The sequence below is a fragment of the Symphalangus syndactylus genome, chromosome 17, assembly GCF_028878055.3.
Source record: "Symphalangus syndactylus isolate Jambi chromosome 17, NHGRI_mSymSyn1-v2.1_pri, whole genome shotgun sequence".
In the NCBI taxonomy this organism is placed as follows: domain Eukaryota; kingdom Metazoa; phylum Chordata; class Mammalia; order Primates; family Hylobatidae; genus Symphalangus; species Symphalangus syndactylus.
In genome coordinates, this window is record NC_072439.2 from 23531619 (window position 1) to 23558461 (window position 26843).

Below are 26843 nucleotides of genomic sequence, written 5' to 3' on the forward strand. Positions count from 1 at the left end.
CTCTTTCCTTCCCAAGCACCGAGGAGGCCCCAGCTCCCTAGGGGCTGAGAAGCTGGAGTCCTGGGGAAGGGGAGGAGCTGAGCCCTACTCTTGCCAAGACCCCTGCCCTCCTCCCCCCGCAGGAAGCATGAACAGAAAAGACAGCAAGAGGTGAGAGGACCCTCCCCAGGGAGCCCGGCAGCACCCTGAGGCCTCCTCCTGCATGGGAGGGCTGGGGAGATCACTCGCCAGAGTGGCAGGATTCCTGACTTCTTTGGGATCGGGCGCAGGGGGGCCAGGTGGATGCTTCAGGGAGTCTGGAGCCAGCTACGGCTGCAGTCGCTTGTATGTGGCATCTGTACCGTGTTGTCCCTAGAGTTTGAGCTGCTCCGTGCCCCTTTCCCACTCCTCGTCACCCCACCTCCATCCCTGGCCTGGGCTGAGTGTCTCTGCCCTCCCTGGGGGCTTCCTGGTTCCCCATCCCCCTGGACTGGAAACTCCAGGCTCCTGCAGGGCCCTGGCCCAGGAGAGGGGAGTGTGGCACAGGGCAAGGTGGCTCCCCTGCCTCTTAAACCACTCCTGGCCGTTCCAGACCCCTACAGGGGGCTGCAGGACAGGGCCTAGTGGCTGGCTGTGCGGCTGGGTCTGGAATGGGCTTCATCTCCTGGGCAAGCTGACCCTTCTGTCCCCACCGAGGCAGATGGTGGGTGGCTCCCTAGCCTGGGTAGCTCCTCCTGCCACCCCCAGCACCACTCTGATGGGCAAAGGGCTTTCCTCCCCACCCAGCAGTTTAATGGTAGACTCCTGGCTGCCTCATTTCCTAGCTGTGTGACCTTAGGCAAGTCACTTAACTGCTCCGTGTCTCGGGTGTTTCTTCTGTCAATATCCTCCACCTCGGAGAGGCCTGTAGGTACTCAATGAGACACTCTAGACCAGTGGTTCTCAAACTGGAGTGAGCCTCAGAACTGTCTGGAGGGCTTGTAAAATACAGGTTGCTGGGCTTACCTTTGAAGTGTTTGATTTTTTTTTTTTTTTTTTTTTTTTGAGACGTAGTCTCGCTCTGCCGCCAGGCTGGAGTGCAGTGGTGCAATCTCGGCTCACCACAACCTCTGCCTCCCGGGTTCAAGCGATCATCCTGCCTCAGCCTCCCAAGTAGCTGGGACTAGAGATGTGCACCACCACACCCAGCTACTTTTTTGTATTTTTAGTAGAGACGGGGTTTCACCATGTTGGGCAGGATGGTCTCGATCTCTTGACCTCGTTATCCACCCACCTCAGCCTCCCAAAGTGCTGGGATTAGAGGCGTGAGCCACCGCCCTCAGCCTTAAAGTGTTCGATTTTGTAGGTCTGGGTTGGGACCTGAGAATCTGTATTGATACCCAGTTCCCAGGTCATGCTTTTGGTACTAGCTGGGTGCCCACACTTAGGGAAATGCTGATTTAGTTAGAATGCTCCCTCCTTGGCCTAGGACAGATGTAATACTTTAAAATGTCTCTTCTAGTAACAGTGGCTCATGCCTCTAATCCCAGCACTTTGGGAGGATAAGGCAAGGAGAACTTGAAGCCAGGAGTTCTAGACCAGCCTCGGCAATATAGTGAGACCCCCACTGACACACACACAAACACACACACAAAATTAGCTGGGTATGGTCGTGCACACCTGTAGTCCCAGCTACCTGGGAGACTAAGGCAGGAGGATCACTCGAGTCCAGGAGTTCAAGGTTACAGTGAGCTTTGATTGCACAGCTGCACTCCAGCCTGGGAGACAGAGCAAGACCCTGTCTAAAAAAGCATAGAGGTGGGAGCCTGGCGTGATGGCTCACACCTATAATCCCAGCACTTTTGGAGGCAAAGGTGGGAGGATCAATTGGGCCCAGGAGTTTGAAACCAGCCTGGCCAACATGGTGAAACCCCATTTCTACTAAAAATACAAAACTTAGCTGGGCGTGGTGGCACGTGCCTGTAGTCTCAACTACTTGGGAGGCTGAGGCAGGAGAATTGCTTGAACCCGGGAGGTGGAGGTTGCAGTGAGCTGAGATCGCACCACTGCACTCCAGCCTGGGTGACAGAGCGAGACCCTGTCTCTAAAAAAAGAAAGAAAGAAAGAAAAAAAAAAAAAAAAGAAATCCCTGGGGAAGGCCCAAGGACTATCCTCATTTTTCCTTTGAGGAAACTGAGCCCCAGAGAAATTGACTAACACAAAGTCACAACAGCTGGCAAAAATTTCTGGATTCTACTTTCTTCTGAAGCCTGGATTCAGCTCCCTCCCTCCTCCCACCATCCCTGTCTCTCCATTACCCTCTTTCCCTATCAGGAACAGCAGCCTCTGGGAGGCACCAGGCAGAGGGAGAATTATTATTATTATTACTATTATTATTATTATTTTGAGACTAAGACTCGCTCTGTTGCCCAGGCTGGAGTGCAGTGGCACGATCTCGGCTCACTGCAACCTCCGCCTCCTGGGTTCAAGCAAGTCTTCTGCCTCAGCCTCCTGAGTAGCTGGGATTACAGGTGCGCACCACCACACCTGGCAAATTTTTGTATTTTTAGTAGAGATGGGGTTTCACCATGTTGGTCAGGCTGGTCTCGAACTCCTGACCTCATGATGGGAGGATTATTTTCACACCTTCCTTGAAGCTGCCTCAGCCCCAGGGACCTCTCACCTAACTCTAAGGAGCCCCAGAGAAGGCCATTTAGCACTGGTATTTCCTCTCCAGTCCCAAATCTAAGGACCCAGGCTGAAGGCTAAAACTGCAGGTCCTGCTGGAAGGCTAAGTTGGGAGTGGGGTCTGTTACCTTAGTGGGGCGAAGGGGTGGGAGAAGGGCAGAGATGAAACCCCGGGGGTTTCCTTGTAGGAGGCTTGCTCTCTTTTTTTATTTTTATTTTAATTAATTAATTAATTTGTTTATTTATTTTTTGAGACAGAGTCTCACTCTCACCCAGGCTGGAGTGCAATGGCACAACCTCGGCTCACTGTAACCTCCACCTCCCAAGTTCAAGTGATTCTCCTGCCTCAGCCTCCTGAGTAGCTGGGATTACAGGCATGCACCACCATGCCCGGCTAATTTTTGTATTTTTAGTAGAGATGGGGTTTCACCATGTTGGCCAGGCTGGTCTTGAACTCCTGACCTCAAGTGATCCACCCACCTCAGCCTCCCAAAGTGCTGGGACTACAGGCGTGAGCCACTGTGCCTGGCCTCTCTTTTTGCTTTTTTTTATTATTATTTTTGAAACAGAACTCGCTCTGTCACCCAGGTTGGAGCACAGTGATGCAGTTCCAGCTCACTGCAGCCTCCACCTCCTGGGTTCAAGCGACCTTCCTGCCTCAGCCTCCTGAGTAGCTGGGATTACAGGCGTCCGCCATCAGGCCTGACCAATTTCTGCATTTTTAGTAGAGACGGGGGTTTCACCATGTTGGCCGGGATGGTCTCGAACTCCTGGCCTCAAGTGATCCATCCAACTTGGCCTCCCAAAGTGTTGGGATTACAGGTGTGAGCCATCACACTGGCCCAGGAGCCTTGCTCTCTTTGAGGGCTGTGGGAGGAAGGAGGGGCGGATGTTAGAGACCAAAGGGGAGCCCTGAGGAGACAATTCCTGAAGGCAGGTCCTCCCATGCCTCTGCCTGGGGAGGACAGGAGAGATCCCAGGGGTCGTCTCCCGAGTCCCTAGGAGGCCAGGAATAATCCCGGGATCTGCCAACAGGAAGTCTCTTCCAGGATGCCTTGGAAGCAGTCAAGAGGAAGTTGGGGGCAATGCCTGGGGAAGGAGTTCTTACGATTCCCTGAGGGGTCTTAAGTGACAGAATGGCCCTCAGGCAATGCACAGCGCAGCTCCAGATCCTGCCGGACCACCTGGTTCAAAGACCAGCTCTAACGGTGATCCCCGGCATGACCTTGGACAGGCAACCTAACCCCCTGTGCCTCAGTTTCCTTATCTGTATTGTGCATGGGGCAGCATCACCCCTGGCAAGTCTTGCTGAAGATTGAAATAGCACCAGGGGTCTTCTGCTGTGATTCCCTGGGGGATTCAGAGTAGTCCTGAGCAGCGGTCCCCAGGCTTTTTGGCACAGGGACCGGTTTTGTGGAAGGGGGTGGGGATGGTTTGGGGATGATTCAAGTTAATTACATGTATCGTGTGCTTTATTTTTATTATTATTACATTGTAATATATAATGAAATAGTTACACAGCTCACCATAATGTAGAATCAGTGGGAGCCCTGAGCTTGTTTTCCTGCAACTGGATGCTCCCATCTGGGGGTGATAAGAGACAGTGACAGATCATCAGGCATTAGATTCTCATAAACAGCACGCAGCCTAGATCCCTCGCATGCGAACTTCACAATAGGGTTCATGCTCCTAAGAGAGTCTAATGCCCCAGCTGATCTGACAGGAGGTGGAACTCAGGTGGGGGTGCTCGCTTGCCCGCTGGTTCCTAACAGGCTACGGACTGGTACCGGTCTGTGTCCCAGGGGCTGGGGGCCCCTGGTCTTGAGGATCTTCCTCTCTGATTCCCTGAAGAGAGCAGGAATATCCCTGGGAGTTTGCTTGTGGGAGAGGGCTCCCATGATTCCCCCAGGGATCTGGAATATTCCTGGGGATTCTCCCTAGACTCCCTGGTAGGTCAGGGGTAACCCTGGGGCTTTGCCTTTAGGAAGCCTCTCCCGTGGTGCCTTGGGGTGTTAGGGTCAAGAGGAATTCTAGGGTCTGTCTGAAAGAAGGGGCTCCTATGACTCCTTGGGGGCTGTGCCCACAGGAAGTCCCACCAGGAATGCACCGGAAAGACAGGAGGGCGGGGCCGGCCCCACCAAGCGCGCCGCCACAAGACATGCCCCAGCCCCGGGGAAATCAGCAAGGTCATGGCTTCCATGAACCTGGGCCTGCTGAGTGAGGGCGGCTGCAGCGAAGACGAGCTGCTGGAGAAATGCATCCAGTCCTTCGGTGAGTGTCCTCTTCCCAGCAACCTCCCCTGCCCTAACCCCGGGCTCAGCACCCGCTTCTCTCCACCTCAGTTTTTGGAGGTAAGATGAGAGCAGGGCTGGGTGGAATGAAACTCAATCATTACATTAGAGAGAAGAGAAACACCTGCATTTCTTCTTTCCTGAAATGGAAATATATACTTTTTAAAATATATATATTTATATAAATCTTTTTTTCTTTTCTTTTTCTTTTGAGACAGAGTCTCACTGTGTCACCCAGGCTGGAGTACAGTGGTGCAATCTCAGCTCACTGCAACCCCCACCTCCTGGGTTCAAGAGATTCTCCTGCCTCAGCCTCCCGAGTAGCTAGGATTACAGGCACATGCCACCATGTGGCATGTTAGCCACAGGCACAAGCCCGGCTAATTTTTGTGTTTTTAGTAGAAACGGGGTTTCACCATGTTGGCCAGGCTTGTCTCGAACCCCTGGCCTCATGTGATTCGCCCGATTCAGCCTCCCAAAGTGCTGGGATTGAGCCACTGTGCCCGGACAGTCTGGTGCTATTTCAATCTTCAGCAAGACTTGCCAGGGGTGATGCTGCCCCATGCACAATACAGATAAGGAAACTGAGGCACAGGAGGTTAGGTTGCCTGTCCAAGGTCATGCCGGGGATCACTGTTAGAGCTGGTCTTTGAACCAGGTGGTCTGGCAGGATCTGGAGCTGTGCCGTGCATTGCCTGAGGGCCATTCTGTCACAGAGCACCCCTTCTTCCACCCCAGATTCAGCTGGCAGCCTGTGCCGCGGGGACCACATGCTCAACATGGTGCTGGCCATGCACAGCTGGGTGCTGCCGTCCGCTGACCTGGCTGCCCGCCTGCTGACCTCATATCCTCCAGGACTGTGAGCTACGGGTGGAGGGCGGAGGGCAGAGTCGTGAGAACCTGGGCAATGGGAATGGGGAGCAGGCAGGTCACGGATCCTGGAGAACAGAGCCTTGACCAGAACTCAAGTACCAGAAGGCCACAGAGGACACCCAGGAGCTGAGACAGCTGCAGATCTGTCACCTGGTCAGGTAGGGCTGGGCCAAGATCCCCACTCACAGGACCCACGACTTCCACCCTGCTGCCCCCAAAAAACATTCCTCAGAGACTCCCCAGGCCAGTTCCCACAGACCCGACCAGCCCCACAGGCCAAAATCCCCGTTCTGAGACACCCGTAGCTTGGTTCCTAAGACGCTCCCAGTTCCCTTCCTTAGAACCCCCACTTCCTAGAGACCCCCTCACCAACCAGATCCCATAGACCCTCCTAGCTCATGCCCAGAGACCTCCAGCTCTGATCCCCAAAATCTCTACCTCTCACAGACCTCAGCCTAGCCCATAAGACCCCCTCATTCTGTCCCTCCAAAAATTTCACCCCCGGAAGCCCCCAGTCTAGTTCCTAGGACCCTCACGATCTTGCTTCCCAATAATCCTACTTCCAAGTGACTCCCCAGTCTGTTTCCCACAGATCCCCCCGATCTGTGTTAAGAGATCCCCATCCTACTCCAGAGATTCTCCAAGTCTGGTGCCCCTCCAAACCCCAACCCTCCAGGGACCCCCACACACATTTAGAGACCCCTAGCTCAGCACCTAGAAATTCCTCAGCCCAAAATACCCCTTGTAGAGACCTTCGCCACCCCCAGCCTCATCTCACCATCTCCAAACCACTCTCAGGTACTGGCTGACACAACACCCTGAGGTGATGCACCAGGATCCCCAGCTGGAAGAAGTCATAGGTCGTTTCTGGGCCACCGTGGCCCAGGAGGGCAACTCGGCCCAGAGAAGACTGGGAGATTCTTCTAACCTGTGAGTCAACCCTGTGCTCCCCTCTTCCCTGCTCCATCCCCATTCTGCCATCTCCCTCTACATCCCCAAGCCCTCAACTGTGAGCCACTCCAATACGCTGCCCCTCTTGGCCCCCAGCCTGAGCCCTGGTGGCCCTGGCCCCCCACTCCCCATGAGCAGCCCAGGCCTGGGCAAAAAGCGCAAAGTGTCCTTGCTTTTCGACCACCTGGAGACGGGGGAGCTGGCTCAGCACCTCACCTACCTGGAGTTCCGGTCCTTCCAGGCTATCACGGTGAGGACCCCCTCCTGTCCCCATCCCAAGCAGGGGAGAGACTGGGGTAGGGGAGGGATTGGCTGGGGGAAGGCAGGACTGAGAGGACACCTGCATGGTCATTCAGCAGAGATCTCAAAGTCTTAAACTCAAACCTGTGTGCTAGAAGGTCCAGGAAAATGAGTAAAGGAGGCAGAGGCAGGCAGATCGCCTGAGGTCAGGAGTTTGAGACCAGCCTGGCCAACATGGTGAAACCCTATCTCTACTAAAAATACAAAAATTATCCAGGCATGGTAGCGCACGCCTGTAATCCCAGCTACTTGGGAGGGTGAGGCAGGAGAATCACTTGAACCTCAGGAGGCGGAGGTTGCAGTGAGCTGAGATCACACCACTGCACTCCAGCCTGGGTGACAGAGCAAGACTCTGTCTCAAAAAATAACAACAAAAAAGTAAAATAAATAAATAAAATGCTTATTGCAGTGACTGGCACTTAGGAAGTGCTCAAAATATTTTATCATTTATTCAACAAGCATTTAAATTCATGGTACCTCAATTTCCTCATCTGTAAAAAGGGGATATGCACAGTTCCTGCCGTGCATAAACAGTGCCTAGGCCAGGGTAAATGCTATCTGCTTGAACCATTTGAAATTGTCATATATTACCTACCCAAGGATCAGTTTCATGTGTTTCAACATATACATGCATTAGCTTTTGCCATCTGGACATCATCATTTCAAGGGAAGGTGGGGACCTGTTTCCTTCATGTGACACTGTCCCGATTGTGTGTGTGTGTGTTGTGTGCGTTTGTGTGTATGCAAATATACTCAGTGTAGTGGATGTGGGTATGAAATGAACACTCCTTGGGCAGAACAGATAGAGGTTGATTTCAATTCATCTTCCCCATCCTTCCCTTTGCTGACTGTATCCCAGTCAGGTATACATACAGTTAAGAGCATATAGACTCCCATCCTGACTCACACCTGTGTGACCCTGGGCAAATTACCTATCCTCTCTGTGCCTCAACTGTCTCACCTCTAAAATGGCATTCCATACTATTCCAACTCTATGAGGCATTCTATACTCACCTCACAGAGTTATGAGGATTAAATTAGTTAATATGATCACTTGTTAAATATAGTGCCTGGCTATATTGAAACATGCCTCCTCAGATGGGAGAGGAGCATGGTGACGTCAAGGACATGTAGCAGCCTGAGGGTGGGGGGACAGATGACAAAGGTCACTCCAGCTAGACCAGGCTAGGACATCAGAGATCGTGACTGCTAGTTGGATGCCATGGAAGGGCAGGGCCTGAGTGCCGTGGCCCACCTTGACACCCACCTCACTCCCAGCCCCAGGACCTGCGGAGCTACGTTTTGCAGGGCTCAGTACGAGGCTGCCCGGCCCTGGAGGGCTCCGTAGCTCTCAGCAACAGCGTGTCCCGCTGGGTGCAGGTGATGGTGCTGAGCCGTCCCGGGCCCCTACAGCGTGCACAGGTGCTGGACAAGTTCATTCACGTGGCACAGGTGAGGCCCACCCCTTGGGGCTGCGAACTCTACTGCACGCAGCTACCTGGCCCTTCCCCTTCCAGACCCTCGACCCCACAGGGTCATCCTGGCGGTGACGTCACGCATCTCCCGGCCCCGCCCCCGAGGCTACAGTCTGGGCATTTCAACCAAGGACCGTAACTTCTTCTTTGGCCTTGATGTCACCGCGTCCCACCCACCGTGGCCCCACCCCTTGGCCCTAGATGTGACAGGCTCCCAAGCCCTATGCCCGAATATTCTATCCCCAGGTCAGTGAGAGTGTCCCTTCCATGCCCCCACCTTTGTGGGGGCATGGAAGCCCGAGGCTTCGATCCCCAGTCCCCGGGCCCCAGCGGTCGCTTCGGGACTGTGCATCGCTCCCCATTGCGTCCGGGCTCTCCCCGCCCCGCCCCATTGTGTTACGCCCTTCTCTTCCCCTCCCTTCCCCCTCCTTTCCGAACACCTTCTCGCCCTTCTGGGGAAAAGGGAAGCCCTACGGCACGCTGTGGCCGCGCCCCCTTGCGTATTTCCACGCAGTTCACGCCCTTCCTCTGGTGTCTTCCCTGGCTTGCTTACTCCTGCAGGGCCCCTGAGACCTGGGAGTCTCGACGTCTGCCTGGGGTCTCCTTGGTCTGAGCATTTTCCATTCCTCCCTGGCCCCGCTCTCTCCACAGCAACCTCTGCCGAAATTTGTCAAAAGGAGGGCAAGGGAATTCCCCAGCTGCCCTGGTGGCCCCACGCCTGTCTAGCAGCCGTTTGACTCCATATCTCTCTGGCCCTGATCACCTCTGCCTGGCTCCCAGCTCCTGCCCAGAGCCTGCGCTTTCTTGCCTCCCGGCACCTGTGTGACTCTCAGAGCAGTCGGACTCCCAGATGGCTGACACACTGACACGTCTGAAGCCTCCCCTACCTGTCTGACACACACCTGTCTATTCCCCAAATCTGCCCAACTTCCCGTACTTCCTGTCTCCCCAGATTTTCTTTTCTTTTTTTTTTTTTGAGATGGAGTCTTGCTCTGTCCCCCAGGCTGGAGTGCAGTGGTGCGATCTCGGCTCACTGCAACCTCCGCCTCCCAGGTTCATGCCATTCTCCTGCCTCAGCCTCCGAGCAGCTGGGACTACAGGCGCCCACCACCACGCCCAGCTACTTTTTTGTATTTTTAGTAGAGACGGGGTTTCACCGTAGCCAGGATGGTCTCGATCTCCTGACCTCGTGATCCACCCGCCTTGGCCTCCCAAAGTGCTGGGATTACAGGCATGAGCCACCGCGCCCGGCCCTGTCTCCCCAGATTTTCTAACCTTGTATCAATCACCTGCTTGACCCTCCCGGCTCAGATAACCATCTGACACCCCTGTGAGGCCCACACATGGCATGTCCCACTCTTGCCGCACACACCCACCTTGTCTCACCTGTCTGATCCCCACATTTGTCCACACATGCCTGGGACCCCACCTCAACTGGGATGCTGTCATCTGAACTCCCGACTTGCCCTCCCTCCCGTGATGGCCCTGTGCGCATGCTTCTCTTCCTAGAGGCTCCGCCAGCTGCAGAATTTCAACACGCTGATGGCAGTCACAGGGGGCCTGTGTCACAGTGCCATCTCCAGACTCAAGGACTCCCATGCCCACCTGAGCCCTGACAGCACCAAGGTGAATCCTACTACCCTCCCCAAAGCTCCAAGTGGTCAGCTGTCTTGAGCTCCCACACCTAATTCCCCAAGCCCTGCCCATTCCTGCCCAGGGGTCCTGGAACCACCTGAAGTCCTTGCTCCTCCAAATCCCAGACCCCCAGGCTCTGCCAGCATTCCTCCTCCCTGTCATCCATCCACTCATGGTGCTGACCCCTCTCTGCTCTCAGTGTGTCTGGTCCGGAGCTGGACTGTGAGGGAGACAGATGGGAGACAGGATAGCAGACAACTTTGCAGTCGCCATGGGGAGGACTGGCTGAGGTCAGAAAGTGGCAGGAAATTAGGTCGAAAATGCCCTGGGAAGATCCTATAGTGCCTTGCAAGATGGGCTAAGCTAGGGAAGTTTTGAGAGTGATGGCACACCCTTGATAAGATCTGGGTTTTTAAGAAATAATTATAGGCTGGGTACAGTGGCTCACACCTGTAATCCCAGCGTTTTGGGAGGCCAAGACGGGAGGATCACTTTAGCCCAGGTGTTTGAGACCAGCCTGGGCAACATAGTGAGACCCCATCTCTAGAAATTTTTTTTTTTTTTGAGACAGAGTCTTGCTCTTGTCGTCCAGGCTGGAGTGCAGTGGCGCAATCTCGGCTCACTGCAACCTCTGCCTCCCGGATTCGAGTAATTCTCCTGCCCTAGCCTCCCGAGTAGCTGGGATTACAGGGGTGCACCACCACGCCCTGCTAATTTTGTATTTTTAGTGGAGACAGGGTTTTACCGTGTTGGCCAGGCTGGTCTCAAACTCCTGACCCTTGGCCTCTCAAATCCCTGCTGGGATTACAGGCGTGAGCCTCCGCGCCTAGCCGAAAAAAATTTTAAAAATAAATTAGCCAGGGATGGTGGCCCATGCCTGTAGTCCCAGCTACTTGGGAGGCTGAGGGGGAGGACTGCTGGAGCCCAGGAGTTTTTCGTTGTTGTTGTTGTTTTTTGAGACAGAGTCTCACCCTGTCTCCCAGGCTGGAGTCCAGTGGCGCAATCTTGGCTCACTGCAGCCTCCACTTCCCAGGTTCAAGCGATTCGCCTGCTTCAGCCTCCCGAGTAGCTGGGATTACAGGCCTGCACCGCCAGGCCCAGTTAATTTTTGTATTTTTAGTAGAGACAGGGTTTTACCATGTTGCCCAGGCTGGTCTCGAACTCCTGACCTCAGATGATCCGCCTGCCTCGGCCTCTCAAAATGCTGGGATTACAGACGTGAGCCACCGCGCCCAGCCATCAAGCCCAGGAGTTTAAGGCTGCAATGAGCTGTGATCATGACACTGCACTCCAGCCTGGGTGACAGAGTGAGACCCTAGCCTATAAAGTAAATAAATAAATAAATAAATAAATAAATAAATAAATAAATAAATAAAAAGGCTGGTCTTGATGGCTCACGCCTGTAATCCCAACACTTTGGAGGCCGAGGCGGGCGGATCACCTGAGGTGAGGAGTTTGAGACCAGCCTGGCCAACATGATAAAACCCTGTCTCTACTAAAAATACAAAATTAGCCTGGTGTGGTGGCTCATGCCTGTAATCCCAGTTTCTTGGGAGGCCGAGGCAGGAGAATCGCTTGAACCCAGGAGGTGGAGGTGGCAATAAGCTGAGATCACGCCACTGCACTCTAGCCTGGGCAAGACAGCGAAACTCCATCTCAAAAAGAAAAAAGAAAGAAATCATTTTAGCCAAAGAATGGGGGACTGTGGAACTTCTCTGAGATGGGGACCCAAGAGGAAGAGCAGTTTGGGGGAGATGCTGAGACCAGCATGGGATATGGAAGGGCTCCAGAGGTGTCCACAATGCCACTGGGTCCCTGAAGGCCTAGAGCCCACACAGGAGGCTGCTCAGAGGATGGGACTGCCCCTGATAACGCCCCCATCCCATGTCCCTCCTCCCCAGGCCCTCCTGGAGCTCACTGAGCTCCTTGCCTCCCACAACAACTACGCCTGCTACCGCCGCACCTGGGCTGGCTGCACGGGCTTCCGGCTGCCTGTACTGGGCGTGCACCTCAAGGACCTGGTGTCCCTGCATGAGGCACAGCCTGACAGGTTGCCTGACGGCCGCCTGCACCTACCCAAGCTGAACAACCTCTACCTGCGGCTGCAGGAGCTGGTGGCCCTCCAAGGGCAGCATCCGCCCTGCAGCGCCAATGAGGATCTGCTGCACCTGCTCACGGTGAGCCCCCGGCCCCGCCCAGGCTGGGCTTCCGAGGGTACTGAGATGTAGGGTCCTGGATGTGTGAGGGTCTCCAGGACTAGGGTAGAAAAGTGCTGGAGTGCATGGGCTTTGAAGCCAGAGCTTCTAGGCTTTGTTCTAGCTGCGTGATCTTGGGCAAGTCGCTGAACCCTTAGGCCTCAGTTTCCTTATCCACAAAATGGGAATAATAAAAAGACCCAGCTGGGCGCGGTGGCTCACACCTGTAATCCCAACACTTTGGGAGACTAACGTGGGCAGATCACCTGAGGTTGGGAGTTGGAGACCAGCCTGACCAACATGGAGAAACCCCGTCTCTACTAAAAATACAAAATTAGCCAGGAGTGGTGGTGCGTGCCTGTAATCCCAGCTACTCGGGAGGCTGAGGCAGGAGAATTGCTTGAACCCTGGAGGTGGAGGTTGCAGTGAGCTGAGATCGCACCATTGCACTCCAGCCTGGGCAAGAAGAGCGAAACTCCTTCTCAAAATAAATAAATAAATAAAAATAAAATAAAATAAAAGGACCCACTTCAGAGGGTGGTTGAGGGGAGACAGCCAATGACGTCATTCAAAGTATGTCCTTAAGACAGTGTCTAGCCAGGCGCAGTGGCTCATGCCTGTAATCCTAGCACTTTGGGAGGCTGAGGTAGGCAGATTGCCTGAGGAGTTTGAGACCAGCCTAGGCAACATGGTGAAACCCCATCTCTACTAAAAATACAAAAAAATTAGCTGGGCATGGTGGTGCACGCCTGTAGTCCCAGCTACTTGGGAGGCTGATGCATGAGAATCACTTGAACCTGGGAGGTGGAGGTTGCAGTGAGCCAAGATCACGCCACTACACTCCAGCCTGGGTGACAGCGAGACTCTGTCTCAAAAAACAACAGTATATGGAGCAGAGTGAGCTCTATATTCTTTATAAGGAACATGTTTTTTCCCCACTTCCCCCAGTGACTCAAGTATCCATTGATCTGAGCTCTGGAATTGCTTTGGGGTTCACATTCTTAAGCTCCAAGGTTCTGAGCTTCTCATGCTGATAGCCCAAAATCTCACGCTTTGACATATCCAAGAATCTAAGCAAAAGGCTACTAACAGTTATTGAGCATTGACTATGTGCCAGGCACCTCATTCCACCTTACAACCCTATGAGGTCAGGACCCTTACTGTGCCCATTCTGTAGAATGGGAAACTGAGGCCCGGAGAGGTGAGGTCACTTGCCCATTGTCCCACAGCAGTAATGCCAGGATTTGAACCCAGGAGGGGCTTTGGGAAGAGCCTGTGAGTGGGTGTGGGGGTCTGGGGCAGGGCTGTAGATGGGAGGATCTGTAACACCCCTGTCTGCTCCAGCTCTCCCTGGACCTCTTCTACACGGAAGATGAGATCTATGAGCTTTCTTATGCCCGGGAGCCGCGTTGTCCTAAGAGTCTGGTGAGACCTGACCCCTGACCTCAGACCCCTCCAATTACCTCGAACCCCCCTAAGCCTATGCAGTGACTAACTGTGCTCCTCTGTTCCCGCCCCAGCCACCCTCCCCCTTCAACGCACCTCTGGTGGTGGAGTGGGCCCCTGGTGTGACACCCAAGCCGGACAGAGTCACGCTGGGTCGGCACGTGGAGCAGCTGGTGGAGGTAAGGAGGGGAGGGTGGCCTGGCCGCCGGCAGCCAGGAGGGAAGACATCTGTAGAACCCTGAGCCTGGAGGTGGGGACCTATGGCCGTGGGGATCACATTTCGACAACTGGGCCTTATCTGCTTCCCCACACTCCTCTGAAGTCTGTGTTCAAGAATTATGACCCTGAAGGCCGAGGAACCATCTCTCAGGAGGACTTTGAGCGACTCTCAGGCAATTTTCCCTTCGCCTGCCACGGGCTCCATCCGCCCCCACGCCAGGGGTAAGTGGTTCTGACTCCTGGATCCCCTGAAGATGAGGACACTGGGGTTGCCTGGACTCCTGGGTCTGGAGGACGTCGGGGCGGGTCATACTGAGGCTCAGTTTCTGCCCCCAGGAGAGGCTCCTTCAGCAGAGAGGAGCTGACAGGGTACCTGCTCCGGGCCAGCGCCATCTGCTCCAAGCTGGGCCTGGCCTTCCTGCACACCTTCCATGAGGTCACCTTCCGAAAGCCTACCTTCTGCGACAGCTGCAGTGGCTTCGTGAGCACTCCACCCCATCACCACCCTTAGGTTCCATCTGTCCTGAAGCCAGCGGTCCGCAAACCCCAGATAACCCCCAAATTCCAGAAATCTTCCAGCTTCAAATCATCCTGTTTCATATAAACCCTAAACACCAGACATTTCCTATATCCTGGATAATCTCCAAATGCCAGATGATCCCCAAATCCCAGATAATCTCCACTCCAGACAATCGGTGAACCATGGATATCTAAAACTCTGGATAGGAGGCCAGGAGTGGTGGCTCATGCCTATAATCCCAGCACTTTGGGAGGCTGAGGTGGGCGGATTGCTTGAGCTCAAGAGTTCAAGACCAGCCTAGGCAACATAGCGAGAGAGACCCTGTCTCTACTAAAAATACAAAAATTAGCTGCATGTGGTGGTGCATACCTGTGATCTCAGCTACTCAGGAGGCTGAGGCACGAGAATCACTTGAACCCAGGAGGTGGAGGTTGCAGTGAGCCAAGATCGAAGCACTGCACTCCAGCTTGGGTGATAGAGCTAGATTCTGTCTCAAAAAAAAAAAAAAAAACCTGGATAATCTCCAAACTGGGTAGATTATGTTCAAACAGAATCATCTTCCAAATCTCTAGACTCCAGATCATTCAAACTCTGAATAATTTCCAAATTCAAGATATCCTCAAACTCTGGCTAGTGGATCAGTCTCTCAACCTATAACCCGAGACTAATTCACAAACCTTGGATTACTTCCCACATTCATTTATTCATTCATGAAATATTTACTGAGCACCTCCTGTGTGCCAGGTAATCCTAGGCCCTGGGGATATAGCAGGAATACAGCAGACAATTCTTGCCCATAGAATTTGCATTTTAGTAACTCTAAATTTTACCTAAATCTAATATCTGAGGTGATTATCTAAACTTGAGATAATCTCCAAGTTTCCTTTATTTTGTTAAGAGATGGGTCTTGCTCTGTCACCCAGGCTGGAGTGCAGTGGTACAATCATGGCTCATCGCAGCCTCCAACTCCTGAGCTCAAGCGATCCTCCCACCTTGGCCTCCCAATCTCCCACCTTGGCATCTCAAAGTGCTGGGATTACTGGCATGAGCCACTGCACCCCACCCACATTCCTTTAATTCCAATTAAATCTCTAGCCTTGAGAATTTTAAAACCTGGGTAGCTTCCACACTTCCGCTCCCCAGCTGCTCTGCCAATCCACAGCCCTCCCTCTCCTAGGATGGGTAAACTTTTCTTTCTCTTCCCAGCTCTGGGGTGTCACCAAGCAAGGCTACCGCTGTCGGGGTGAGTGGGGTGTCAGCGAGTGGGAGGGAAGCTTTGGCCCGCAGGCTGGAAGAATGGACGACACAGATCGGACCCCTGGCCATTAACTGCTGCCTTCCCCCAGAATGCGGGCTGTGTTGCCACAAACACTGCAGAGACCAAGTGAAGGTAGAATGTAAGAAGAGGCCAGGGGCCAAGGGTGACGCAGGACCCCCCGGAGCTCCTGTCCCATCCACACCAGCTCCCCATGCCAGCTGTGGTAAGATCTAGAGCACGCCGGTGCTGGGAAGGGGCTTGGGGGAAGGGGGTTGAGTCCAAGGTCAAGACGTCCTTCCCATCAGACCCACATCCCTTCCATCCACCCACAAACAGGCTCCGAGGAAAATCCCTCCTACACGCTATCCCTGGAACCTGAGACTGGGTGCCAGCTTCGCCATGCCTGGACCCAGACTGAATCCCCACACACTTCCTGGGAAACAGATACGGTGAGGAGAAACCGCCCCTACCCCCAAGTGGATACAGGGGACACAGGCCATTGGCCTGGGGAAGACTGGACAGATTTGGAGACCCATAGGAAAGTACAAATATGCAGAAGTCCTTGACTGCTGGGGTGGGAGGGTATGGATACTGGTTACTTTTTAATACTGATAGAAAAATAGGCTGGGTGCGGTGGCTCATGCTTGTAATCCCAGGACTTTGGGAGGCCGAGGTGGGAGGATCACTTGAGGTCAGAAGTTCGAGATCAGCCTGGCCAACGTGATAAGACTCTATCTCTACTAAAAATACAAAAATTAGCCAAGTGTGATGATGGGTGCCTGTAGTCCCAGCTACATGGGAGGCTGAGGCAGGAGAATCACTTCAGCCTGGGAGGCAGAGGCTGTAGTGAGTTGAGATTGTGCCACTGCACTCCAGTCTAGGTGACAGAGCAAGACCCCGTCTCAAAAAAAAAAAAAAAAAAAGAAAAGGAAAGAAAAATAGAAGTTTCAACATGTTGGGGGTAGGGTGGGGATGATAACCACTAGGAGAACAGAAAAAAGGATTCTAGCCAATAAGATAGCAAGAATAAGGCCAAATATATCAGGAGTTACTGTAAGTGTTAATGGAGTAAACGCCACTATTCGAGGGCAGAGACTCTCAGATTGGGTTACAAAAAGGATTCCACAGGGGCATTCATTCATCCACTTACCAGTCTGGGCAGGGAAGTGTTCCTGGCAGTGAAGCGTCTCCTAGACATCATGTGCTCCCCACATCATCTGTCATCTTTCTTCCTCCCTTCCTCCTTCCAGGTCCCCTGCCCGGTAATGGACCCACCATCAACTGCATCCTCCAAGCTGGATTCCTAGACATCTCTTGGTCTCTCTCCCTCACTCCCTTCCCCCAGTCAGTCCTGAGTCCTGTCGTCAGACTCTGACAGGGCTCCCAGAAGTAGGCCCCCAGAGGCATCCGCCTTCCCATCCACACTGCCTTTGGTGGTACGTCCATCATCTTTTTCTCTGGAAGTGACTTTCCTCTTTTGCATCCTGGTGGATGCTAATCCGGCTCCCTTTCCCTGCACTTAGTATCTGTGCAGCTCTGTGTTGGATACATTTAGACTCAGGCCTCATTTTACCAACTCCCTAAATCTCCATTTTTTTTTTTTTTTTGAGACAGAGTCTCGCTCTGTCACCCAGGCTGGAGTGCAGTGATGCAATCTCAGCTCACTGCAACCTCCGCCTCCCGGGTTCAAGCGATTCTTCTGCCTCAGCCTCCCAAGGGAGGATTACAGGCATGCACCACCACGCCCGGCTAACTTTTGTATTTTTAGTAGAGACAGGGTTTCCCCATGTTGGCCAAGATGGTCTCAAACTCCTGACCTCATGATCCACCAGCCTCGGCCTCCCAAAGTGCTGGGATTACAGGTGTAAGCCACCACGCCCAGCTCCTGCTTTTTTCTGCATAGAACGTTCTTCCTCTGACAGCCTATACTTTTGCCCTCTTTACCTCGTTGAACGTCTGTCTTTCCTCAACAGGAACATCAACTCCAGGAGAACAGGGATTTCTATCAGTGTCATTCACTGCTGCATCCCCAGTGCCTAGAACAGGGCTGGCAGGTGGTAGGCGGCTGACAGATGCTTGTCTGATGCCTAAATGTCTCCTTACCCATGCCCACAGCACAGGATAGATGTGCTGTAGGGCAAAGAACTTTCAGGGTCCAGCAGCAGGGGCCCATTCAGTCCCAGGGAGCAGAGACCCCCCACCCCCCCCTTCACAAACCCCAACACCCCTGACTTGGCCCCCACAGCGAGAGATCCTACAGCTGTCATAAATTAAATTTATTCTCTGGAAAACATGGTTCTTGGTATTGACTGGTGAATGGGAGTAGGGCATTTGGGGCCTCAAGAATAGGAGATGGGGGGCTTGGGTGCCAAATACCAAGGAAAGCCTTAAAAGGACTCCCAGAGATTACCGATGGCATTAGCATCTCATGGAGGACCCCCCGCCCCCGACCACCAGTCCCTCTTTACTTCTTCTTCTTCTTCTTCTTGCGGCCCCAACACTGGGGGCCTCCATCCTCTCTTCGGCTCCTCCAGGTGGGCATGGGAGGCTCCAGCTCATTTGGGCGGCCCCCCCGGTCTGGAACGTTGCCCATAAGCACCTGAGAGTTTATGAGATTTGAAAATTATCTTGAAAAAAAGTATCTTGGACAAGAGGGCCAGAGAGCAAAGGGAACAGCATGAGGCTGAAGAAGAAACGGCAGATGTTGACTATTTGAGTACAGTGGCTGCGGGAGGGGGGACTGAACTGGTGGAAGATACAAGCATGAGCTTTCTTTTTTCTTTTCTTTTTATTTTTGAGATGGAGTCTCACTGTGTCGCCCAGGCTGGAGTGCAGTAGCGTGATCTTGGCTCACTGCAACCTCCACCGCCCGGGTTCAAGCGATTCTCCTGCCTCAGCCTCCCGAGTAGCTGAGACTACAGGTGCCCACCACCACGCCTGGCTAATTTTTTGTATTTTTAGTAGAGACAGGGTTTCACCGTGTTAGCCAGGATGGTTTCGATCTCTTAACCTTGTGATCCGCCCACCTTGGCCTCCCAAAGTGCTGGGATTACAGGCGTGAGCCACCGCGCCCGGCCTACTTTTCTTTTCTTTTTTTGAGACAGAGTCGCCTAGGCTCTGTCGCCCAGGCTGGATCTCAGTGGCGAGAACACGGCTCACTGCAACCTCTGCTCCTGGGCTCATGTGATCCACCCATCTCGGGCTCATTTTTTTTCTTAACTTAAATTTTGCTTCAATAGTTGCTGTGTTAGACTTTATTCCCTAATACTCATTTTACATAAGACTACTTACAGAGGCATACGGCTAGATACCTAATCACTAAAACAGAGGGTATTTGTTTTTTGTTTGTTTTTTGAGACAGAGTCTTGCTCTGTTGCCCAGGCTGGAGTGCAGTGGCGCCTTCTCGGCTCACTGCAAGCTCCGCCTCCTGGGTTCACGCCATTCTCCTGCCTCGGCCTCCTGAGTAGCTGGGACTACAGGCGTCTGCCACCACGCCCGGCTAATTTTTTTTCGTATTTTTAGTAGAGATGGGGTTTTACCGTGTTGGCCAGGATGGTCTCGATCTCCTGACCTCGTGATCCGCCCACCTCGGCCTCCCAAAGTGCTGGGATTACAGGCGTGAGCCACTGTGCCCGGCCTATTTCTGTTTTTTTTGTTTGTTTGTTTGTTTGTTTCAAATGGTTAAAAGGGTGCAGTGGCTCATGCCTGTAATCCCAGCACTTTAGGAGGCCAAGGTGGGTAGATCACAAGGTCAGGAGTTCAAGACCAGCCTGACCAATATGGTGAAACCCCGTCACTACTAAAAATACAAAAATTAGCCAGACATGGTGGTGGGTGCCTGTAATCCCAGCTACTCGGTAGGCTTAGGCAGGAGAATCGCTTGAACCTGGGAGGCGGAGGTTGCAGTGAGCCAAGATCAAGCCACTGCATTGCAGCCTGGGTGACAGAGCAAGACTCTGTCTTGAAAAAAAAAAAAAGGTTAAAAAACAACAAATAGATAATGTTTGGTGATGGGGAAGGATTTTAAGCCCAAGCTGGAGAAGTAGCCAGGGGCTCAGTAAATAGCTAGACTTTGTTTTCAGATCATTAGGGAGCCATGGAAGCATTCTGAGCTGGGGAGTCCACGGTCAGTTTTTATGTGAGCGAGGTCCTTCTAGTTGCCATGTCTAGTGGGTGGATTAGAGGTGGTGAGTCTGAAACTTGGACCGGAGCAGAGGCTGAAAGGCCAATCTGAAGGCCAAGGTGCCAGGGCCCTTCCCTACCCCAGATGCCCACCTTGTTGATGGCACAGCAGGTCCCTCTGCGGACAGCCACGCTGGTGGCTGGGACGAGACGAGACAGGTCAGCTCGGGCAGCCAGGACGTGTGCAATGGAGATGTCCGATTCTGGGGTCAGAACCTCTCGAATTGGGATCAGCACTGCCCTCATGGCCTCTCCTTGCGCCTGGAGTGGGGAGGAGGTAAGAAGGTAGCCTGGAGCCCTCCCCAAGTGGGACTTGTGGTCTTGGAAGCATCACTTTACCATTCAAGACCTTACTGCCCACAGCTCAAATAAATATTTATTTTTTGAGACAGGGTCTCGCTGTGACCCAGCCTGGAGTACAGTGGCGTGATGGTGGCTCACTGCAGCCTCAATCTCCTGGGCTCAAGTGATCCTCCTACCTCAGCCTCCTGAGTAACTGAGATGACAAGCATGCGCCGCCATGCCCAGCTAATTTTTTCTTTAATTTTTAGTAGACATGGGGTCTTGCTATGTTGCCCAAGGTGGTCTCAAATTTCTGAGCTCAAGTGATCCTCTTGCCTTGGCCTCCCAAAGTGCTGGGATAACAGGCATGAGCCACTGTGCCTGGCTCTGCTCGTATCTCTTAAAGATGGGGTACACTTGGCCAGGCGTGGTGGCTCATGCCTGCAATCCCAGCACCTTGGAAGGCCAAGGCAGGCAGATCACCTGAGGTTGGGAGTTTGAGACCAGCCTAACCAACATGGAGAAACCCTGTCTCTACTAAAAAATACAAAATTAGCCCGGCATGGTGGCGCATGCCTGTAATCCCAGCTACTCGGGAGGCTGAGGCAAGAAAATCACTTGAACCCAGGAGGTGGAGGTTGCAGTGAGCCGAGATCGCACCGTTGCACTCCAGCCTGGCCAAAAAGCGGAAAACTCCATCTCAAAAAAAAAAAAAAAAAGGGGCTGGGCGCAGTGGCTCATACCTGTAATCTCAGCACTTTGGGAGGCCGAGGCAGGCAGATCACAAGGTCAGGAGATCCAGACCATCCTAGCCAACATGGTGAAACCCTGTCTCTACTAAAAATACAAAAATTAGCTGGGCATGGTGGCATGTGCCTGTAATCCCAGCTACTCACGAGGCTGAGGCAGGAGAATCACTTGAACCCGGGAGTTGGAGGTTGCAGTGAGCTGAGATCGCACCATGGCACTCCAGCCTGGCAACAGAGAGAGACCGCGTCGCAAAAAAAAAAAAAAAAAAAAAGATGGGGTATGCCTCTGAATATACTCCTAGCTCAGAGCTGGGAATTCAACAGTACCCTGGGACCCTGAGATTCCAGGAGCCCCAAACCTCAAAAAATTGTCCACGGCCTGAGAACCTGCAAGAGGGTGATACTCCTGGCCCTCATTCCTCCTCCCTGCAACTGCAGCTCCCACAACTGGGCCTCTCCAATTCTGCACGGTCCCCTGCCCACCATACCTCTGCCCGGTCACTCCAGTGGAAAGCAGATGTAGTGAGGTCAAGGCGCTTGAGGAGGAGGCAGCGGCGGCAGCGGTACTGATCTCTGAGGCTTTGGGACAGAGACTCCAACGTTTCCTGGGAGAAAAGGTCTCAAGGTCAGGCTAGGGGTCCTTCTCACTGCCACCTCTGATGAGGACACAGTTCACATTCAGTCAGTCACACACAGTCTTACCCATCTGGGTGCATCTAGCGAGTAGCTGAGGAGGGGCTGCAGGGACCCTGGGGGCAGAGAAGGCTGCAGCTCTGAGATCTGATGAGAGAAGAAGTCAGAGGCCAACTGGGGCAGAGAGGATGGGCCCCTCTGTAAACCCAGCTCCCCACACCCCTGAGGACCTAGGCCACAGATGTGAGAATGCCAGTCACAGCTCCAGAAAAAACAGGCCAGTGGTTGGAATACTCCTTCCAGAGGTGTTTTGGAGAGAAGACCTCCACCCCCATAAGGAAAGTGGGGTAGCCCAGGTCGGGAGGGGACTCTGACTCTCTACCTTAGCATGCAACTCCTGCAGCAGCTGGCTGGCGGGGGTCCCTGGTGCAGGTCTGGGCAGTCCCAGAGCTTGGAGGGTAAGGTACAGTTCTTGGACCATGCCAGCTCCCTCCACCACCCCTTCACCAAGGGGTGGCCTAGGACTGGGATCCAGCAGAGGGCGCAGACACAGGAGGCGGGTGGCTTGGAGCTCTGAGCAGAGAAAGCCTGAAAGTAATAAATGGGTGCTGTGCAATCAGGGAGGCTGCTACCCCCCATTCATCCATCTTGGTCAAAAAGCTCCACTGATGACCGGGTGCGGTGGCTCACGCCTGTAATCCCAGCACTTTGGGAGGCAGAGGCGGGCAGATCATGAGGTCAGGAGATGGAGACCAGCATGGCCAACATGGTGAAACGCTGTCTCTACTAAAAATACAAAAATCAGCAGAACATAGTGGTGAGTGCGTGTAATCCCAGCTACTCGGGAGGCTGAGGCAGGAAAATCACTTGAACCAGGGAGTTGGAGGTTGCAGTGAGCTGAGATCATGCCACTGTACTCCAGCCTGGCAACAGGGTGAGACTCCATTTCAAAAAAAAAAAAAAAGGCTCCACCGGCTTTAAAACCTCCACGTTTGCCCAGGCACAGTGGCTCATGCCTGTAGCCTGTAATCCCAACATTGGGAGGCTGAGGTGGGAGGATCGCTTGAAGCCAGGAGTTGAAGACCAGACAGGGCAACATAGGGAGACCCCACCTCCACTTAAAAACAAAACAAAACAAATCCTCCACTTTCTAGTCCCGCCCACCTAAAGCCTTCCAGAGTAAGCCCCACCTTGAGACCCTGTCCCCTCCTACGAATTCCACTCCCGCCCACTTTGAAACCTCAAGCCTTCCTTCTAATCCAACCCACTTGAGCTCCCAGGCCCTCCAATTAAAATTCTACCCCCGGGCCGGGCGTGGTGGGCTCACGCCTGTAATCCCAACACTTTGGGAGGCCGAGGTGGACAGATCATCTGGGGTCAGGAGTTCGAGACCGGCCTGGCTAACATGGTGAAACCCCGTTTCTACCAAAAATAGCCGGGTGTGGTGTCGCGCGCCTGTAATCCCAGCTACTCGGGAGGCTGAGGCAAGAGAATCACTTGAACCTGGGAGGTGGAGGTTGCAGTGAGCCGAGATCATGCCACTGCACTCCAGCTTGGGTAACAAGAGTGGAACTCCATCTCAAAAATAATAATAATAAAATAAAATTAATATAAAATAAAATTCTACCCCCGCCCATTTCAGAGCGCTCTGCTCGCCCCAACATGCTCACCCCACTCACCTCGTACCCTCTAGGCCGCCCCAAAGTTCTGACCACACCCCTTGGGAACCTCGATTTCCCCTAAAAAGTCGGAGCCCGCCGCTCCCGAGGCCATGGCCTTGCCACTTCCGCATCCCGGGACTCACGCAACAGGCGCAGTCCGGCACCGGGTTCCCGAAGCGCAGCCGCGCCATCCCCGCCGCAGAGCGCGCGATCCGGGCAGTGCAGCTCCCGCAGCAGGCTGCCAAGCTGCAGCAGAAAGTCCTCCTCCGCGCCAGGGCCTGCGAGGACAGGGGTGTTAGGGCTCGGTGGCCCCGTGGCGGCCCCCCTGCCACCCTCCCGCTCCGTGTTTACCGTCGCCGGCGCTCAGCACCTCCGCGCCCGCCTCTCGCTGCTGCTCGAGGGCGCCCAGCGTCGCCAGCTCCGCCGCCAGCCGCACGCACAGCCCCCTGAAGTCTGGGCATGAGGCGCCCCGCGACGCCGCCCCCGGGACACCTCCATACCTGTGGTGACCGAAGCAGCGGGAGGGGGCGGGGATGTCACTGAGAATCCCTTTCTGTCTGCGTCCAGGAGGCAGACCTGGCCTTCCTGCACCCACCAGCCTCACCGCACAACCTTTTACCCCAGAGCCAGCAGGTCCTGGGCCACCGCGGCCCCCTCCCACGCTTCCGCCTTCACCGCCTCCATGAAAGTGTCGCCACGGCGCGTCCCCGGCAGCCGGTGGCAGGCTCCGCCCCAGAAGCGCCGCGCGCACGAGCTCCCCGCAGCGTCCGGCGGCACTGACCAATCGGCATCTTCCCGCGCAGGGGCCTGGGTGCTCCCATTGGCGCAGGAGGACGCCGAACAAGCCCCGGGGCCCGCCCGCTCCGCCGGCCCCGCCCCCCGGGTAACCTGTCGGGGTTCTAGGAACGCCCCCTGGAGCTGTAAATTGCATTCGGGATCTCCGCGGTCAAGACAAGCTGGCGGCGGATGTCACTGTTGCGGCGACATAAAAACAACTTCGGTGTCTTTTTCCTTTTCCTCCCTCAGTTGTCCTCTGCTGGTGTTTTGTTGGTTTGTTTTTGAGGCCGATTTCGCTCTATCGTTCAGGCTGGACTGCAGTGGCGCCATTGCGGCTCACTGCAGTCTCGACCTTCTGGGCTCAAGAGATCCTCCCGCCTCAGCCTCCCAGCTAAATTTTTAAAAATCAGTCAGGCTTGGTGGCTTATACCTAGTAGCTGGGACCACAGGCGCAGACCACCACGCCTGGCTGATTTGTTTTTAATTATTTTGTAGAGACAAGGTTTCCTCATGTTGCCCAGCCTGGTTTCCAACTCCTGGGTTCAAGCGATCCACCTGCCTCGGCCTCCCGAAGTGCTGGAATTACAGGCGTAAGCCACTGCAACCGGCCTTTTTTTTTTTTTTTTTTTTTGAGTTTTGTAGAGGCCGGGCGCGGTGGCTCACGCATGTAATCCCAGCACTTTGGGAGGTTGAGGTGGGTGGATCACTTGAGGTCAGGAGTTCGAGACCAGCCTGGGCAACATGGCGAAACTCCATCTCTAATAAAAATACAAAAATTAGCCGGGCGTGGTGGCAGGCACTTGTGGTCCCAGCTGCCCAGGAGGCTGAGGAAGGAGAATCACTTGAACCCGGGAGGCAGAGGCTGCAGTGAGCCAAGATCAAGCCACTGCACTCCAGCCTGGGCGACAGAGCAAGACTCCGTGTCAAAAAAGAAATAAAGTTTTGTAGAGAGGGGTCTAGCTATGTCGCCCAGGTTTGCCTCTAACTCCAGGGTTCAAGCAATCCTTCCCCCTTGGCCTCCCAAAGTCTTGGGATTACAGGCTTGAGCCAGTGTTCCTGGCCCTGACCTCTGCTCTTAAAGCAGCCCAGACAGAGTGGTGTTCACCCAACTCTGTGTAAAATCCAAAACTTCCTCCCTCCTTTCCACCTCAGGGTTTGAATTACATAAGGGACCCAGGAATCCCAGCACACCCCTCACACACCAGGCCCTCCTCATCGATCACAATGTGCCTGTTAGGCCTTCACTCCTCTCCCTCTTAGGCCTTGGAGTGAGCAGGTGCAATGCACTATAGTGGTTAAGAGATTACACCCTAGGAGTCAGGCAGACAAGGGTTAGGGCTTGATTCTATTACTCACCAGCTCCATGTTCCTGCCAAATTGCTTCCCATCTGTATAATGGGGATAATAGTACCTACCTCTTAGAGTTGTTGCTGAGGATTAATTAGAGTTGCATATGTAAAAAGTGCTTAGCAGATATATAGGGAGTACTTAATAAGGAATAACTAATATATATATAGCATTTAATGTGTACTATTGGGCAAAGTATCTTATCTCTTTTACAGAGGAGAAAACTAAGGTTGAGAGAAGATAAGTCACAGAGTGAATTCATGGTGATGCCAAGGCTTGAAGATGAAATTGCAGACTCTATGCTCTTAAACCACGGAACCTATTTCTACTGTTACCACTACTGTTGTTTTGCTGCTGTTGCTAAGTAAACATTGTGTCAGATCTAATCTCTTCTTTACTGTATCCTGGTATCCAGTAGTTCCTAGACAATTCTGCTGGAAGCTGGGGGTGGACCAGGAGCCTGGAGGGAAGAACAGGGATAGAACTTGTTCCTTAAGGGCAGATATGAGTAACCCCATAACCCTGTTTACCCCAAGGCAGGACACTTGGGGGGCTATTTTTTGACATAAATCAAATGTTAAAAATTACCCAGAGGTGGGCCACAGTGGCTCACACCTGTAATCCCCGCCCTTCAGGAGGCTGAGGTGGAAGGATCGCTTGAGCCCAGGAGTTTAAGACCAGACCAGGCAACATAGTGAGACCATGTCTCTACAAAAACATTTTTTTTTTTTTTTTTTTTTTGAGACGGAGTCTCGCTCTGTCACCCAGGCTGGAGTGCAGTGGCGCGATCTCGGCTCACTGCAAGCTCCGCCTCCCGGGTTCACGCCATTCTCCTGCCTCAGCCTCTCTGAGTAGCTGGGACTACAGGCGCCCGCCACCACGCCCGGCTAATTTTTTGTATTTTTAGTAGAGACGGGGTTTCACCATGGTCTCGATCTCCTGACCTCCTGATCCACCCGCCTCGGCCTCCCAAAGTGCTGGGATTACAAGCGTGAGCAACCGCGCCCGGCCTACAAAAACATTTTTAAAATTAGCCAGGCTTGGTGGTGTGCACCTGTAATCCCAGCTACTCGGGAGGCTGAGGTGGGGGGATCACTTGAGCTCATGAGTTTGAGGCTGCAATGAGCTGTGATCATGCCACTGCACTCCAGCCTGGGTGATGAACTCAATTAAAAAAAAAAAATTGCTCCAGCCAAAAACCTGGGCTTACAATCTTGACTCCTCTCTTTATCTCAAACCCCATACATAAATCTGTGGGTTCTATTTACAAAGTAGGCCCAGCACCTGCCCACTTCTCCACCCTTCAGGGCCCTCACCCTGGGCCTGTCTGCCACTGTCTTGTCCTGAACCATCACAGCAGCCTCCTCTCTGTCAAGCTGTCCCCCACCCCACTCCTACTCTGC

The 26843-nt window shown here is 53.6% G+C and overlaps 2 protein-coding genes across 14 annotated transcripts; one reads left to right on the forward strand and one right to left on the reverse strand.

Annotated features, from left to right (window-relative positions):
• On the forward strand, positions 1–18100 carry RASGRP4 (RAS guanyl releasing protein 4). 8 transcript variants are annotated; one of them, XR_010116595.1, is made up of 18 exons: positions 2–150; positions 4733–4917; positions 5676–5781; positions 5906–5968; positions 6609–6740; positions 6858–7011; positions 8340–8513; positions 10046–10162; positions 12073–12348; positions 13711–13791; positions 13887–13991; positions 14135–14253; positions 14368–14512; positions 15758–15794; positions 15898–16032; positions 16146–16258; positions 17060–17245; positions 17783–18100. XR_010116595.1 is itself a non-coding variant. In XM_055248075.2 (17 exons), exons 1-17 carry the CDS (start codon positions 128–130, stop codon positions 17114–17116), a joined length of 1980 nt encoding a protein of 659 aa, XP_055104050.1. In that variant the 5' UTR covers positions 1–127; the 3' UTR covers positions 17117–18100. The 8 variants fall into 8 exon arrangements, 7 of the variants coding, with proteins under 7 accessions (XP_055104050.1, XP_063477252.1, XP_055104052.1 ...); XM_055248075.2 differs by having other exon boundaries at positions 1–150; positions 6900–7011; positions 17060–18100; XM_063621182.1 differs by having other exon boundaries at positions 17060–18100.
• FAM98C (family with sequence similarity 98 member C) lies at positions 18071–25340 on the reverse strand. 6 transcript variants are annotated; one of them, XM_055250994.1, is made up of 8 exons: positions 23936–24101; positions 23668–23816; positions 23460–23594; positions 22038–22243; positions 21725–21802; positions 21511–21627; positions 20085–20252; positions 18071–18408 (listed from the first exon to the last, which is right to left on the reverse strand). In XM_055250994.1, exons 1-8 carry the CDS (start codon positions 23998–24000, stop codon positions 18274–18276), a joined length of 1053 nt encoding a protein of 350 aa, XP_055106969.1. In that variant the 5' UTR covers positions 24001–24101; the 3' UTR covers positions 18071–18273. The 6 variants fall into 6 exon arrangements, with proteins under 6 accessions (XP_055106969.1, XP_055106968.1, XP_063477266.1 ...); XM_055250993.2 differs by having other exon boundaries at positions 23668–25321; XM_063621196.1 differs by lacking the exon at positions 20085–20252 and having other exon boundaries at positions 23936–24109.
• Positions 25341–26843: the final 1503 nt, after the last annotated feature.